The 18,155-nt window shown below is 37.0% G+C and overlaps 1 protein-coding gene across 1 annotated transcript in view; it reads right to left on the bottom strand.

Annotated features, from left to right (window-relative positions):
* The window catches only part of WASL (WASP like actin nucleation promoting factor), a 65,279-nt gene that overhangs the window by 32,054 nt on the left and 15,070 nt on the right, over positions 1-18,155 (bottom strand). The window contains exon 2 of the mRNA XM_024757781.1: positions 1,859-1,993. Coding sequence (XP_024613549.1) covers positions 1,859-1,993 — 135 coding nt within the window. The remainder of the gene's footprint in view (positions 1-1,858; positions 1,994-18,155) is intronic.

Genomic DNA, 18,155 nt, shown 5'->3' with positions numbered 1-18,155 from the left:
TCAACGTTAGACAGAAGGGGTAGCATACTTTTATATATGCACTGATTATCAATGCATAGTTCCATCAGCAGTACTTAGACTGTATGCTATCAAATATTACAGAAGGATTTCATTCTTTTCCTCAATTCTGTAGATGCTGGGAGGGTCAAATAAGTCTTCTCTGTACTGCTCATTAACAATCTTTGAATTTCTAAGTTTTGCAGAGTGGTCTAATTAAACATTGGTATAAACAGTATCAATCACGTGCAGAAGGAGACTGAGGATTAAAGTGCACCGAGGTTAAACTATGGTTAAGAGATCCATGGTGACTGTCATATTGATAGCTGTAGTACAAGAAATATAATTAACCTTAAACCAAAGGTAGCCAATTCTACTTGGCTAATTCCAAGTATTTAGCAATGGCTATCTATAATTGGAGATGAATGGTTAGAGAAATATAATCATTGCCCTATTCTGGTTTTGTTGTTGTTGTTATTTTTTTTGCGGTACGCGGGCCTCTCACCGTTGTGGCCTCTCCCATTGCGGAGCACAGGCTCCGGACGCGCAGGCTCAGCAGCCATGGCTCACGGGCCCAGCCGCTCCGCGGCATGTGGGATCTTCACGGACTGGGGCACAAACCTGCGTCCCCTGCATCGGCAGGTGGACTCTCAACCCCTGCGCCACCAGGGAAGCCCCCATTGCCCTATTCTGAAATGCAAGGTTCTACATAGACCACAATTTTAAAGTATTTTAAAATGCTGTACACACATTATGACCATTGTAATAGAATCCCTTTCTTCTCAGTGGAGTTATATGTACATTTGATTTCTAAACAGTGCTTCTCCTTGGTGGTGAGAAATAAATATATCCAAGGACTTAGGAGTGTCTTTCAAACTATGCATGTGTTCCCCATCCCCCAGAATCACTGCCATAGTAAGTAAGCTACTGTTAGTAACAGGAGTATGCCACATCTCTCAGCTGTCTTGGGGTATGGAGAAGGGGATGTTACAAATTTCTAATGTACAAAGTGCAGTAACTTAAATATCATTTAATCTCAGGGGAATACTCTGCAACAGATCCAGATGGTTATCCCATTTTACAAATAAGTAAGCCGGAGCCCAGGGAAGTAAACCAGTTTGAATACAATCTGTCTAACCATAAGTATCGTCCAGGAGTTCAAACTCCGTTTTATTTTTCTGTAACTACAATCCCATTATACTTATAGCCACATATGAATATTAAGCAAGGAGGCTTACCCACGGAAAAGATTTTAAAAGATAAATGGAGACTTCATCTCAGCCAAAAAATTATTTTTAGTGACTATCAGAGATGAATTCCTGACAAAGGGCATCCAATCTAAGACAAGGTGGATTTATGTTTAAGAGTGAGGGATACAGAGCTGTGAAAATCGGAACATACCTATGTTGACAAACAACATAAAATGGGTAGCAAATACTTTATTACAGATATTGTATAATGCTTTAAACCCAGGCCGAAGTAAGTTAAGTACACACCAGGCTAAATATACTTTTGTAGCTCTCTGAAAGAACTACATACACTAGTCTGTAATGGACAGGATGGGATAAAAAGAGTATCATTAGAAAAGGAGAGAATGTGGGAAAAGCTCAAGACCCAAAGGAATAAAAACAGACAAACCAACAAAACCTTTAATGTGCAGACAGATAAAATGGGGAACTATTCATGTCCTGGTTTAGAATGTATTCCCAATTTGGTCACAGTGCCCATGGTTCAATATCTAAAACCAAGCTTCACTCTTCTAGCATAAATATTACATACAGGATAAACAAATCTATACTATTATAAATTACAATTGAGGTAGAAAACCCTACAGTTTAAGTGGAAGCAAAATAAAACTCACCTTGATATCAAATATTCTTAAAAAATAAGATCTCTGTGGATTGTCCTTAACAAGACAAGCAACACCACTGCACTTCTTTGACCACATACAGTTCCGATCTGCTGCATATAACTGTACCACTGCTGAAGACATAGTCTGCAAAATATAAAATTTATAGCCATTAGGTTCAAAATAACACTAGGATAACCACAGCTTCTGCTAACACCTTGACTGCAATCTCGTGAGAGACCCTGAACCAGGACCCCCTGCCAACCTGCTCCTAAATTCTGGACCTGAAGAAATAAACATTTATTGTTATTTTAAACTACTTTTTGAAGTAATTGCTTATGTAGTAATAACTAATATAATAACTATACTAAAAATAATTATTGAAAGCTAACATTCATTTAGGCTTAAAATGTGTAAGGAATGTGCTAATACGCACTTTAAGATATTGGGTTGGCCAAAAAGTGCCTTCGGTTTTTAAGTAAAAATAAAAGACACATTTTTCATTTTCACCAAGATCTTTATTGAACAACATATTCATCTTTTTATTCCATCTTCCCAAAACTTATCACCTTTTTGAGCAGAGAACTGTTCCAGGTGCCTTTTACAGTCTTCCGGGGAAGTGAAATTTTTTCCATTAAAAGAATTTTGTAAAGACCAAAATAAATGGAAATCTGAATATGCAATGTCTGGTGAATACGGCGGATGAATCAGAACTTCCCAGCCAAGCTGTAACAGTTTTTGCCTGGTCATCAAAGAAACATGAGGTCTTGTGTTATGCTGATGAAAGATTATGTGTTTTCTGTTGACTAATTCTGGACGCTTTTCGTCTAGTGCTGCTTTCAGTTGGTCTAATTGGGAGCAGTACTTATTGGAATTAATCATTTGGTTTTCCGGAAGGAGCTCATAATAGAAAACTCCCTTCCAATCCCACCATATACACAACATCACCTTCTTCGGATGAAGACTGGCCTTTGGTGTGGTTGGTGGTGGTTTACTTTGCTTGCCCCACGATCTCTTCTGCTCCACATTATTGTACAGTATCCACTTTTCATTGCTCGTCACAATTTGTTTTAAAAATGGAATGTTTTCATTATGTTTAAATAGAGAAGTGCATGTGGAAATATGGCCAAGGTTTTTTTCCGCTTAACTTACGTGGAACCCAGACATCAAAGCAATGAACATAAACCAAGCTGGTGCAAATGATTTTCAGCGCTTGATTTGGATATTTTGAGTATGTCGTCTATCTCCCTTGTGGTATAACACTGATTGTTCTCAGTTAATGTCTCGATTTGATCACTATCAATTTCAACTGGTCTACCTGACCATGGAGCATCATCCTGTGTGAAATCTCCAGCACGAAACTTCGCAAACCACTTCTGATCAGTGGTTTTGATCAGTCACACTTTTGATCACTTTTGGTCAGTCACAGCACCTTCTCCATATGCTGCACAAACTTTTTTTGCGTTTCGGTTGTGTTTTTACCTTTCTTAAAATAATAAAGCATGATATGCTGAAAATGTTGCTTTTTTTCTTCCATCTTCAATATTAAAATGGCTACACAAAAATTCACCAATTTTGATAAGTCTTTTTTTAAATGCACACTGATATGACAACTGTCACATACAATCTAACAAAATTGTTTGCAATGAAGTTAAAGACAACTAAGTGCTACTAGAGCCATCTTATGGAAAAAACCAAACGAACCTTTTGGCCAACCCAACATAACTCAATTGTTATTACTATTATAACCTCACTTTATGCTTGAGAAACCCAAGGTTAAAGAGGATAAATAATTTGCCCAATATCACACAGCTGAGCTGAAATTCTAATCCAGGCAATTTGTGACTTTAGATCCTGTATTCTTACTCCCTGTACTATATACTGTTTTCCAATAAAATGAACATTTGATCAACAAAGTAGTAGTATCAGTAAAGTCTGACATCCATGAAGCAGTTAACCCCTTAAGTAAAGATACTAAGTCAAACCTGAAAGCAAGATTTATGTTTACTAATTACAGTGCTGGAAACTTTGAACATATTATCATATTGGAAGATAAATTCTAACATCTCCTTTTAAAAAAATAATTAATTAATTAATTTTTGGCTGTGTTGCATCTTCGTTGCTGCGCGCAGGCTTTCTCTAGTTGCAGTGAGCGGGGGGTACTCTTTGCTGTGGTGCGCTGGCTTCTCATTGCGGTGGCTTCTCTTGTTGCAGAGCACGGGCTCTGGGCGCGTGGGCTTCAGTAGTTGTGGCTCGTGGGCTCTAGAGAGCGGGCTCAGTAGTTGTGTCTCACGGGCTCTAGAGTGCCGGCTCTAGAGTGCAGGCTCAGTAGTTGTGGCGCATGGGCTTAGCTGCTCTGCGGCATGTGGGATCTTTCCAGACCAGGGCTCGAACCTGTGTCCCCTGCATTGGCAGGTAGATTCTTAACCACTACACTACCAGGGAAGCCCAAACATCTTTTTTAAAGATGATAAAACTGAGGGGAAAAAAAAGATTTAAAGTGAACTGCACCTGGCCATACAGCTTGAAAGCTATACTGAAGATATGGAAAGTGATTTGAGTGACGACTGTCCCAATTATCCCAAGGATATACCTAACTAGTACTCTTTTAGATGCACAGTAAAGAAGCTAATTCATTACATACAATGGACACCTTAGAACGTGCATTAGGGTTTTCCAGTACACCACGCTGCCACCTCCCTCATGACTATATCATGAACCAGTGGAAACTTTCATTTAACTCTAATTTAAGTTTCCTGTATATTATAATCTAGAATGTTAACTATTCAATCCCAGTTTCTGTAAGAGTTAATACACCCATTACTGGTACAGCACTTACAAATCTTCTAAAAATGGTAATTTTTTCTGATCCAGCAATCTCACTCCTAAATTAGAAATTCAGGAAACAATTTAAAATAAAACCAAAAATTGTATTTTTAATATAAATATAAAAACCAAAATAGTTATACGAATAAATATTAATTATGGTTTTTTAAATAACCAGAAATAGGAGACAATTAAGTAACCTGGTACATCAGTTCAATGAATACTGGGCACTGTAATAAAAAAGAGACTACATTAAGATTTGGAGGTGACACTGTTTTGGGTTACTTAACTGTGCCTAGGGAATGCCCTCCTTTGACAAGAGAATTCCAAAGACCTATTCTACACACGAGTCTTTTCTAATAATAATAAAGTCAGAAATGTAAGATCAGTGACCGCTGGAGATCAGAATTTCAGAAGAACTTTCTTTCCCAGATAACAGTGATCGATGCTGTTTTTAACTTTTGCAGACCAAACTCATCTTTGAATTTCATAGACGGTCATGAACAGGACACAAAGCAGCAGGAAAAGTTCCACAAGAGCCATTTTAAAAATTATGTAGATAGCTTAGAAACTAGGACATTGGGTTTTAAAAAAGCAGATTGAAGAATGTGGGTGTGCCGCTGGCCTGCTCAGAACACACCAGTGTGCTGCACGTGCACAGCCTCAGCATGATACCTCCACAGGCCCCCGACCCTAAACCCCTAGCACTGAAACCATCAGAAAAATGGATTCTGCACACATTATACAAAGATGTTAAAGACCAAGCTGAAAAATTTAAAAATCAGATGAGAAAATTTGTTTTCCAAGGAAAATTCATATAAATTACAGCCCTTTTTAGTATGGTGCTGTCAAACTGCAGTCACTTCTAAACAGAAAAGCAATTAGTAAACTAGATACCAAGAAAAAGTTCTAAGAACCTTACTTTACGTTTTAACTGGAAAATAAGAAGTTACAGCTTGCAAAAGAAAAAAATGTGCTATTAAATAGAGTATGAAATTCCATTATGGAAATCCCCTTGTCAAAAGAACCAAATATTAACAATGTAAAACACTGTCTGGATGTATATGTGAACTTAATAACAACAACAAAACCCCCCAAATCCCATTTAAACATTTACATAAATTTAAAACAAAATCTAAAACATCTGCTTTTAAGAAATAAAGACCCTGGAAACAATGTTATAGTTTTCCACACAAACATGTTTGGCATTATAAACAATTCATAAACTTTTAATACTAAAGAACCCAACTAACCAGCAATTTTCAGTAATGGGATTTTCAAAATTTTGCTACAATGTTATCGTCAGTCTAAGTGTGCCTATTTCATTCCTTCTTATCTTAACCTGTCAAAAGTCTGAATATTATATACTATAACACCTTATAAAAGCCTTTTCTGACTAATTCAGAATAATTATAGTAAATGCAAGAATAGCATAACATTTAATATACAGATGCCAGAAATAATAACAACAGTGACTATCCCTAGAACTCTAGATTGACAGTGGCTTAATTAAGTTTTTAAAAACATTCCTTCCATTCCTTTAAAGTAATTATAGCTAATCAACTCTATTACTTTTTGTCTTTCATAATCAAGAAGGTATTCTTGAAAAACAACCTAAGGACAAGTGCTTAGAAAAGGAAACCTATTTCTTATTAGCTCAATAATGTTAGGGTTAAAATTTGTTAATTAAAAGGGGAAAAAAGTACTCTATCAATTTTTGTAGAAACAGAACCTGCCCTATCTCACACATTACTGATATTTCAGTAGTGAGTTACTGCAATAAATAGCACATCCGTCCTCAGAACTTTCATTGTCAAGGGCAGAAATAAAATGGAGGATGAATTCTGGGATGTGAATCCCTCCCACTCTCCTTCAGCATGGCATGTCCACCTCTCTGGGGCTGACTGCACCAGTCAAGAAGTATTTGGCTGATTCTCTAGGTTGAAAACGACTGCTTTTTCTTCGTGTTTCTAGAGTACCTTTCTGTGTATTTTGTATAAAATCTTGTCATGTGACAGATCTTATTCTAAAAGAGAATTTTCTATACTGATTTACTATCCGTTAAGTAGACTGTAATTCCCTTAAGCACCTAAAATAGTTTTGTAAGCCTATATTTCTACGTCACCTATACTTTGCCCCAAGTAAGCAGACACGTGTTAAATTAAATTAAAAATTGCATACTATGATTTTGATAATGATACTATGATAATGAAAAAGAGATTGACCTTTATTTTAGGATACACACTCTGAAGTATATGGGGCATCATATCAGCAACTTATTCTCAAGTGATTCAGAAAATAATATTATGCGCGTATATACACACAGAGAGTAAAATGTTATAAATGGTAAAATGGTAACCCATGGTAAAATGTTATAAATGTTTGACAAATATATTCGAAGGATATACAGGAATTCTTTGTACTGCATTTGCAACTTTTCTGTAAGTTATGAAATTATTTTGAAATAGAAAAATTTTAAAAGCACAAATGATTCAAAACAATGCAAGACTCTTAACCCCCTTCCACAGTCATGACAGGCTTGCGAAGGTGGCTCTCTTCTCAGAGTCAATGCTACCTCTACACATGTTAGCCACTGCCACTCTGACCCAAAACTAAGAAACCTGCCACTTCTTCCAAGTCCCTCTATACTAATACTAACTTTGTTAAAAGGAGTTTCATCTTGAATAAGACTCAAATCATATTATCAGAACAACCACACTATATAACAGGTCAGAATAAGAATTTTAGGTCAAGAAAATAGATTTTTATTTTAGAATCAGCTAATGACAGGGAAAAGACTGAAAAACACCAGGAGTTACAGATCCTTGCTTGACAACTGTCTACAACAAGTACTATGACTTAATACTGAATAATTGTCTACAATGATTACTGTTTTAATAATCAAAAAAACATACAATGGTGTTAAAGAAAAATTTTTTAATATATTTTCAATGAATATGAAAAATAAACTGAGTATGGAAAAGGAAATCATATGATTGAATAAATAAAAGTCTTTTCTGCAATCACAATGGCCTAGATTAATAGTCAAAAGATTTCAGCTTTTGGGCTTTCCTGGTGGCGCAGTGGTTGAGAGTCCGCCTGCCGATGCAGGGGACACAGGTTCGTGCCCTGGTCCGGGAAGATCGCACATGCCACGGAGCGGCTGGGTCCGTGAGCCACGGCAACTGAGCCTGCGCTCTGCAACGGGAGAGGCCACAACAGTGAGAGGCCCGCATACCACAAAAAAAAAAAAGATTTCAGCTTTTTTTACTTGCATGTGTGGTCCCAAGTTCCTAAAAATGAATCTGGGAAAATCCATCCTAAGTTTTCTTAATACATAAAAACTAAGCTTTAAATATGTTCCTAGATACTCTGATGACACATTCACATGAAATGTCCCATTATTATCCTGAACATGAAATTTTAATATGAAACATAAAAGAAATTTTAAAAGTAAAGAAAGATAAGGAGTTTGGTTATTCCTCAATTAAAAAAAATTTAACTGTAAAAAATTTGAATTCTTATAATTACTTAATTATACAGTGATCTCAAAGAACAATTTCCTAAATAATTAAAACACCACCTAAGTTACATGGCAACCTAAAAACCCAATACAGAAACCACCCATTTAAAAAACAGAAACAAGATTCATAAGTGGTGAGCACCAGTAAAAATTATCCAGAAAAAGAAAACAAATAATTCACTTTGGAAAGAAGAGATTTTTATTACCTGGTAATTTCCACAATGAGAAATAACCAAAAGAAGAAAGAAAAAAGAACAATAGAAAAGGTAGAGATTGAAAAAGAATACATCAAAGACAAAAGGCTCCACAAGGAGTAGTAATCTTAAAAAAGCAAAGCTGGAGGACTGGAAGAGGAGGAGCACAAAAGCAGTAAGTAAAAAGCAGGATCCCAACAGTGAGGAAAAATGGAGCCATATAAAAGCAGCTACTGCCTTAGGACCAAGCACAAGTAGTCTTTTAGGTCTTATTAGCTATTTAAGAAAACTGGTGCTGGATGTATTCATTCATCAAATGTTTACGGAGCACCTACTATGAACACAGGACTGATCAATGGGGGTGGAGGAATAAAAGTGGGGTCAAACACAAAAGTGAATTAGATAGACACGGTCCTCGTGAAACATGAGTTCTAAAGGGCAAACAGACATTAATAACTACTACAAATGCTATAAAGGAAAAATCCAGTATGCAAGGAGTGTGTACAGTCTACCGAGCATGGAAAGGCTTCCCTAAAGTGACACTACACCTGAAGGATGAAAAGGGATGAGTCAGGTGAGCAAAGAGTTGGGGGGAAGTGGAGAGGAAACAGCATTCTAGGTAGACACATCAACAAAGACCCTACCACGGGAAAGTGCTAGGGGAGTTTTAGAAGCTGTTTGGGGTGGGAGATAAGAAAGAGTGGTATGGAATAAAGTTACAGCCAATATTAAAGCAACATCAAACAGTTCAACTCCGGTTGAGAGATATAAACAGAGATACACAGTTTGGAGATGTGGTACAGCGGGTTAATCGTTCCTGTATTGGCCCTTGATTCCTCTCAGAATCCAAGTTCTTTTATAAACTCTCCTCCCCCACTGACCCTGGGCTGGGTATGTCTATACGACTTGCTTTAACCAGTAAGATTTCAACAAAGTAGAGCTTGAAAAGTACTTGCACATTGTGCCTTGCCTTCTTAGAACTGCTGCCCTGGGGTAAAAGACCACATGGAGAACATGGGCCCAATCATGTCACCTGCCCTTGCTGAGCCCAGTTCCCATCAGGCCTGCCAGGTGAATGCCACTGCATGAGTGAGCCCAGATGACAGGAGAAGACTAAACACCCAGCCAGTCCACAGAATCGTGAAAAATAAATTGATATTGCTTTAAATCACAAAAATTTTAGACGCTTTGTTTGTGGCAATACATAACAGATGTTGGGGATTGTTTTAAGATACTAAAAAGCACAGTAACCTATAATAGGTAACTGTAGCTCCTGCCTCCATTCCATTTATATTGGACCTGTGTTTAAAATTACAAGTAAAATCATAAAAATTCTAGAGCTCACTCTCATTACCAGTACACTCTCTTTTTTGAAACCATTTAAGAAATCACTTTATAAATGAAAGCCTTACTACAAGATATACGCTGTGCAACAGACGAAGCTCACTCAGTAAACTCACAGCCACACATCATCTCATATGGTGCCTGTGATTTAAATTCATACATCTAGAACACTGTAAATTATATGGCACAGATCTTCAGCATTACCTGCAAATGCTGGTATTTACAGATGCTAAAACTACAAATGGCAAGGCTTACTGTATTCTTAATTTTCTACTTCAAGGATAACTATACACAGATTAAGGCTCTGAGAGGGATACTGATCTCATTACAGACTGGGTCATGTTTGCAAGCAGGTGAGGACACTGTTAAAAGTGTGAGCACACAGGTATGGCTTGCTCTCTTCTGCTTCTCCCTTCCCTGCCGCTTAAGTGGACCTACTTAAAAGGAGTTTTTCTCTTGTTGCCTCTTCCCTTTGTCTGCTTCTCTCTTGCAAGGTCAGTTGGCTTATGGTAAAACCTGAAGTTTAGGATTGGGTTTTCAGGGAATGAAGGTGGGAAGGGTTCCCTAGGATGCTCACCTCAGCTAACCAAAGTTTAACGTTACCAGCTGAGACCCAAGCTCTCTGATGACAAACAATCCCCTCATTTTATAGATGACGTCACTTTATTTGCCAAAGGTCATACATTGGTCAGCTCTGGATGCATTTTCCAATTAGCTCCTCATTTTCTATTCACTGTACACCATACTCATTGATTCATCTAGTTCCTATATTGTCATATTTTTGCCCTATCCCATCTAAATGATTCTCTAAGAAAAATATACCCTTAATATAATTTTATTTCTCTACTGATCCCATTTGGTTTAAGATTCTTACCTTATTTTGGGGGAGGGAAGGGAGAGGCTGGCAGTGGTGAAGGTGGTGGGAAATAGAAGATTGCTAGTGCCTGAGAGAAAAGGATCTTTGTGAAAAGAAAAACTTCAAACAGATATACATTCTATGTCCTGAGGACACAGGTAGATTTATCATGAAGTCAGTTAAGTTTAAGTTATAGGCAGATTTACCATGAAGTCAATTAAGTTTAAGTCAGGTTAAGTTAAGTTTCCTTTACTTGGAAAAGTCCCTTATAAGGCTTAGCTTATTCTCCTTTGAGGACACATGAAGTAGCAGCAACCCCTCTCATTCCCAAGGGATCCTCTCCAGCTATCCCTGGCGGTGATCTTGGTATTTCCACCAATGATGCCTTATCCCAACATCTGCCCAGCCCCAGAAATAACCTGTCCCTCTTGGACCACATGATCCACGCAGACCCAACCTTTAACTCTAAGCAGAAGGATCTGAATAAGTGCTGTCCAGCTCCCTGCTGGGGGTGGAATACTATGACCAAACTTCACGGACATTTCTGGGGGTGGTGGCAGCGGTCCAGCCAACTGAGATCAAAGAGGTGGAGTTTTCCCAAGGCAAGAAGCACCCTCTAAGCAAAGTGAAGGAAATTAGAGATGTGCCATTACCTGTAACTGCTTTCAAAAAATTTCTTTCAGCTTTACAACTATCAATAAATAATAAGAAACAATAAATTTTGATCAAATGTACTAAGCAGGAATCTTTTTCTGCAAAGTGCCAGACAGTTAATATTTTAGGCTTTGTGGGCCATTTGGTGGTCTCTTTCCACTCTACACTGTAGTGTGCAAACCCAGCCACAGATAATTTGGAGATACTTGTGTTCCAATAAAATTTTATTTACAAACTCAAGCAGGCTGGATTTGGTATAGAGGCCATAGTTTGCCAAGCCTTGGACAAGAGGAAAGATTTTCTCTATAGAAAATGTAAGATTGTTGTCATGTAAAGAGGCGACTGATAAATATGTGGCCAAAAACAGTAGATAAAAAGTATTAAGGAGGTGTATCAGTCAGTAGTAGCAGAAATAAGCTATAATAGTAAGGAGCTACTTTTCTGAATTTTGTAATGTTTATGGTATTTTTTACTTGTTGTGATCCTTTCTCATACTAAATAACCATTCATTTTTGTATTTAGTTTTTGATTCTTTTTCTTAAAGACAGCCTCTCCAAATTGAATAAGTTTCAGACCACAAAACCTGGATCAGCCTTACCTAGAGTGAGAAAATGATGCAACAATTAGAGCAACAAAATTCTGAATCTAAAGAAAATGAACTATCTAAGCCAATATATTCCTTTTGCCAAACCAAATTTAACATAACTATTTTTTAACATGCAATGACCTTTCCCACTAAGAAAACAGGCTAAGCAACTTAAAAAAAACCCACTAAATAAAACAGGCTGGAAAGGCCAGTTATGTGTTTTGCGGGGGGGAAGGAGGGAGGGGATGCTTTTATAGTCAGATCCTTCATATAACATTCTTAATAGATGACTAAATAGCATTTGCTTGAACGCCTGCTGTAATGAGGAGCTTACAACTTGAGGGAAAAAACTATCTCATCATGGAGCAGCTCAGTTAGAAAATTATTAATATGTAACCTAAACCTGTTTTCCTAGCAATTACCACTCATAGGTATTTTAATCTTTAATTATCCATTTAAACACCTGTTGAGTGTTTGCTATGTGATAGGCACAGCGCTAGGTACTGTAGCTACAGCAATATAGAAGTGGAGGTGTGTACTGTCCTCACTAATTACAGCGTACTGACTCCTGTGTAGCAGCAAGAACATTCACTTCCCTAGAGATGTGTCCCCACAACCCTATTCCTCAGGTCATCTCCTTTCCAGCTAAAATTTATATCGATCATTCATCATCTGACCTGATTTATGGATTCCTTATCAGTCTGGTAAAATGAAGTAGATGATATTTAGATGTGGTCTCATCAATGCAGGATATTAGCTAAATGATGGGGGAAATAATTTATTCCCAATCACAAAAAGGAATGCATGTACACCCTCATTCTCATCTATCACACTGCATGTTGGAGACACATGGGATTGTCTTTGTCTAACTCATTATCCTTTCTCATATCCTGATCTTCCATTTCAATTCCATGCTCCCAAAGGCAAAACACCCTGCATCTCACCCTCCTTTTACCTAGCTAACTCTATTCATCTTTCAAATCTCAGTTCAGGGGTCATCTATGGGATGCCTTAAGTGTTAACACTTAACCTACTATTGTAGCCTACTACTTATGAGGATACGCAACATGAGCTTGCCTAACAAAATACTTTGGTCAGCTTCAGCCATCAAAAATTAGAGGGAGAAAGCAGTGCCTCTTTTCACTAGGCCTTAACAAAGAAGACTCTTCAAAAATGCCAATGGACTGGTTAGGTAATTAGGTCCTTTCAAACTACACAAATGAGTGGGTTAAATATTTTTTAGTGGACTGTAAATACTAAAGAATAAAATGAAATACAGAATTAAAAGCCAACAAGAAGCAAACATGCTGAGAAACTTAAAGTTCATTTGGAAACAAAAAAAAGCCTGGAACAGGAAAAATTACAATTTCTGATGTAGCTAGTACAGGGGTTTCCCCATTAGCACTCACAGATACTAAGAACAAATCTCCTAGAAGGAAGCCTAATGGAATGTTTCCTTGACAGCAGAGTTGCCATAAATCCTCTGCAGTCTAGCCCATGCACTCAAAAAATATAGGCAAGCATTACTCAAACAATCTTGCCTATGTGGAACAGTAATAAATTTATAAAACACTGAGAGAAAAGTTTTTAGTAATTAACAGGGATGAGAAATATTACATAATCAAAGATAATATAACATACAGTATAAAAGAAGAGCTATAACTGATTGGCAATAACCCTAAAAAGTATTACCATGGTCAAGATGAATAAATTCATAAGATGATTAGATAATTTGCATCCTACAGTAACAACAGACTTTGGGGCAAGGAAATACAACACAGTAAAATATATGGTACCCAAAATGTTCACATAGATGACCTACCTTATCATATAGGCGTTAAAATAAGTTCAGTTTGGTCTATTTAAACCAGGGTAAAGGAATAACTCATTTTAGAAACACTTCCATCAAAACTATTAAAATAATTCAGATCTTACATTTATTAATTCAAACCTTCAGAACCTTAAAATTATCCAAAATTACTCAGGCAACTGGAATTTTCTAGATCATCAAGAAAAATACCCACTCAATTTATTAAATAAGCCATAATTCAGCTATACAATGGGATATTATACAGCTGCTTAAAAAAAAAATAGAGGCTCTTTAACTCATGATAAAGAAAGACCTTCAAGATACATTGTTATGTGAGAAAAAAGCAAGATATAAAATGAAGGGTATAGTATGCTAACATTTATGTGCAATAGCAGAAGCAAGAATAAATAATTTGCATTGCCTAAATATGCATAAAACCATCTGGAAAAAGACACAGAAAGCTAGTAACAGTTGCCAGCTGTTTAAGGGTTTTCCGTGTGTGCATGGGTTTTGTCAGGCAAGGAGGGACTGGGCAAATAAATGTAGGATAGGATGAAAGAGAAACTTTTCACTTACCTTTCATACACTTAATTTTAAACCATGTAAATATTTTAGCTTTTCAAAAAATTAAATATTGATTTGAAAAATACCACACAAAAGAAAAACAAAAGACCTATTCGTGTCATATCGTGGTATAAGTCTGAGAAAAATAAAAACATCATCTTTCTGATTTAGAAAACTATACCTGAGGAAGCATTTCTAGTAGCTTTTAAAAGCCTTCCCCTTAAAAAGAATTAGAAGTGAACACTGATGAAAATAACATACTACAGTGTCTAAAGCTATAAAGTAAGAGAAAAGCAAACTTTGGCTAGTACCAGGAGATAGCCTATGTCTGTAATGAAGGTCAAAGTCTATGATTTCTTTCACAAACTTTCCCTTTGAGTCTTTTGAACTCTTAAACATGACTAATCAAGTAAGCAAGTTTAAAATACAGTTGGCTCTATCGCTCATATTTGTTACTATATATGCAGCAAGTCATAATTATCCAAGCTTTTAAAGATAACCACAGGAATGTGCTTATATATTATATATATAAGCACATTTAATTTGCTTGACTTTCATATGTACAATCAAGCTGGGGAAGGACATGCAAAGAGAAGGTTAATCTAAGAGTAAGTAACAGTTTAAATTCAATGTACAACCTAACTTAAGGACTTTAAGTACAACATCTGAGACTCTCCCATACATTATGCATAAGAATTAGATAGGCAAAAAGGGGGGTGGGGATTGCAGATAGGCAAGAATAGTTCTGAAGTTGTTTTTACGATTTACACTTTATAGGGCTTCCCTGGTGGTGCAGTGGTTAAGAACCCGCCTGCCAATGCAGGGGACACGGGTTCGAGCCCTGGCCTGGGAAGATTCCACATGTCGTAGCAACTAAGCCCATGAGCCACAACTACTGAGCCTGCGCTCTAGAGCCCGTGAGCCACAACTACTGAAGCCTGCATGCCTAGAGCCCATGCTCCACAACAAGAGAAGCCACCACAATGAGAAGCCTGCACACCGCAACGAAGAGTAGCCCCCACTCGCCACAACTAGAGAAAGCCTGTGCAGAAATGAAGACCCAACACAGCCAAAAATAAATAAATAATATTAAAAAAAAGATATGTACAAGCTTCCATGCACCTATTAAAAAAAAAAGATTTACACTTTATTACAATTTCAGAGACTTAAAATTGTAGTGTAAAACATTAATAATGATCTAGTCAGTAATTTGAAAAATAAATTTATTCAACAAAACAAGGTTTATATACTTCCTCAGAAAGCTCAATGTTGCTAGTTTCAAAAGGCAATTTTTATTCTAAATGCATGAGCCAACATCTCTAACTCTGGTTATTATTACTGAAATCGAATGACCATGCATAACTAGATGTTAGACTGCAACCCCTACAAAGGAGTAGGAAACTGACTGTATTTAAAAGGTATATCATATTAGTTTTTTTTTTTAAAGAACTTTACCATTTAATAGATCAAGAACTTGTGGGTAGCAGGGGCAGGGGAGTGGGGAAGATGTGAGGATTTTATATAATAAGAACAGCTCTACTACCAGCTTATAAAAACTAGTAACTGGAGTTCCAGCATTCCTCAGTTTTCAGCAAGTTGGTCAATGAAAATAAAGAGAACCAGGAAAAACCCCAAGCTTCCAAAAACACGAAAGACACTCTTACACCTTTACTACCTGCGAATCTAGGATCAAAGTTGTGACTAAAAAAGTACGCCAGTATAGTAGAGAACAAACATTTTTAACAATGGCACCTAAAGAAGGTTTAGGTCAGTGAGAGACCAAATAAATAATCATGTACTGTATCTTGGTAGGATTTGCACTAGCTTTTATATATATGATAAACTTACCTTGCAGGTCCTGCCTGTCCCCCACCCCCAATACTTCTAATTGTTAGAGAACTGCTGCCTCTTCCCAGGGACAAGCACAGGTGCTACAGCTCAGTCAGTTTAGATTCTCTCCCAGGAATTTAGAATTCCAAACTGAGTCATAAGACTGAGGAGTTCAGGGAAGAGATGAATGGAGTTGAGAGAAGTTCCACTGACTCTTGTTCTCAGAGCTTCCCAGCCTCCTGCTGTTCCTGAAACTTTATTGTTCAATTCTGTTTTGGATTCCATGGGATCCTCTGGTAGCCAATATATTCCTTTTTCCTTAAGCCATAACATTTCATTTACACATCCAATGAAGCACTTATCACTGAATGACTTGTTATAGATTCCTATGTGAGGTATGTTTCACCAATAAACTGTTCATCCTCTAAAGACAAGGGCCATGTATGTTCCCTCAGCCCTAGCACAGTACTTAAAATGCAGTGTGCACTCATTCACTGGATGAAATAAACTGAGAAAGTTGAAAAGTGAAAGGATTCTTTCTTAGAATCATATTAATTATTGCTACATTATCAAAATTATTTTAAATACTTTTTCAAAAAGGTAGAAATTGCTGATCTGTGCTATTTAAATTATTTTTAGACGACAACAGTTCTCTTCTTGGCACTTCACTGACCGAAAAAACATCTACATGACATAGTGAAAAACTTCAGTCAATGCAACCACATTCCTAATATTTTAAATGCCACAAAACACAGGAATTTGCTGCCACCACAACCTCCACCCACAGAAAAGGGGAGTGAGCAAGGGTTTGGGGACAAAAAAAGCATACCAAAGTCAAAACATATTTTTAAAAATAAGAATGTACTTTCCCCACTAATTTTCAAAGCATGTCAAGGCCAGTAAGATGAGCACAGAAGCAGGAAATAATTTCCAGTACATTCAGTTAAATAAACAAACAATGTTGTAGTTTTCAAGTGAACCTAAAAAATAGACAGTGCTCATCTTTTAGAGAATACTCAATCCCATCCATCTGGATCTGGTTCACATTTATAGAATACTTCAACAGTAGAACACACATTCTTCTCAAACTTACGTGGAATAATCACCAAGACAGACCACATTCTAGGCCATAAAACACAACAACAACAAGGAATTCATACACTGTTGTCTGTTCTCAGACAACAATGTAGGAATCAATATAAGAAAGACAGCTGGAAATTTTCAAAACATTTGGGGATTAAATATACTTCTAAATAACACATGGATCAATGAAGTCTCGAGAGAAACTTTAAAACATTTTGAACTAAATGAAAATTAAAACATGGCTTACCAAATTCTGTGGGATGCAGCAAAAGCAGTGCTTAGAGGGAAATTTATAGCACTGAATGCATGTATGAGAAAAGAAAAAAAGATCTAAAATCAATAACCTAAGCATCTACTTTGGGAAACTAGAAAATGAAGAGCAAATTAAATCCAAAGTAAACAAAAGAAGAAAAATAAAATTTATAGCAGAAATCAATGCAATTGAAAACAGGAGGAAAGAAATCAAAAGACAAAAAAGAGATAAGACACAAATTAATAACATCAGGGCCCAGAAGTGGACCCACACAAACATATCCAACTGATCTTTGACGAAGGAGCAAAAACAATTCCGTGGAGAAAGGATAATCTTTCCTGAAATACGGACATCCACTTACAGAAAAAAAAAATCTAGATACTGATCTTACACATTTCACAAAAATTAGTTCTAAGTTGATCACAGATTTAATTGTCAAGTGTGAATCTAAATAACTTCTAAAAGATAACATAGAAAATGTACATGACCTTGGGTTTCATGATGACTTTTTAGGAACAAGAGCAAAAGCACAACCTGTCAAAGAGAAAACTGATAAATTGGGCTTCATTAAAATTTAAACTTCTGGGGCTTCCCTGGTGGCGCAGTGGTTGAGAGTCCACCTGCCGATGCAGGGGACACGGGTTCGTGCCCCGGTCCGGGAAGATCCCACGTGCCGCAGAACAGCTGAGTCCGTGAGCCATGGCCGCTGAGCCTGTGCGTCCGGAGCCTGTTGCTCCGCAACGAGAGAGGCCACAACAGTGAGAGGCCCGCATACCGCAAAAAAAA

Source organism: Neophocaena asiaeorientalis, unplaced genomic scaffold, assembly GCF_003031525.2.
Source record: "Neophocaena asiaeorientalis asiaeorientalis breed wild unplaced genomic scaffold, Neophocaena_asiaeorientalis_V1.1 scaffold116, whole genome shotgun sequence".
Classification (NCBI taxonomy): domain Eukaryota; kingdom Metazoa; phylum Chordata; class Mammalia; order Artiodactyla; family Phocoenidae; genus Neophocaena; species Neophocaena asiaeorientalis.
The sequence above is the reverse complement of the archived record's forward strand: the minus strand, read 5'-3'. Positions and strand labels throughout refer to the sequence as shown.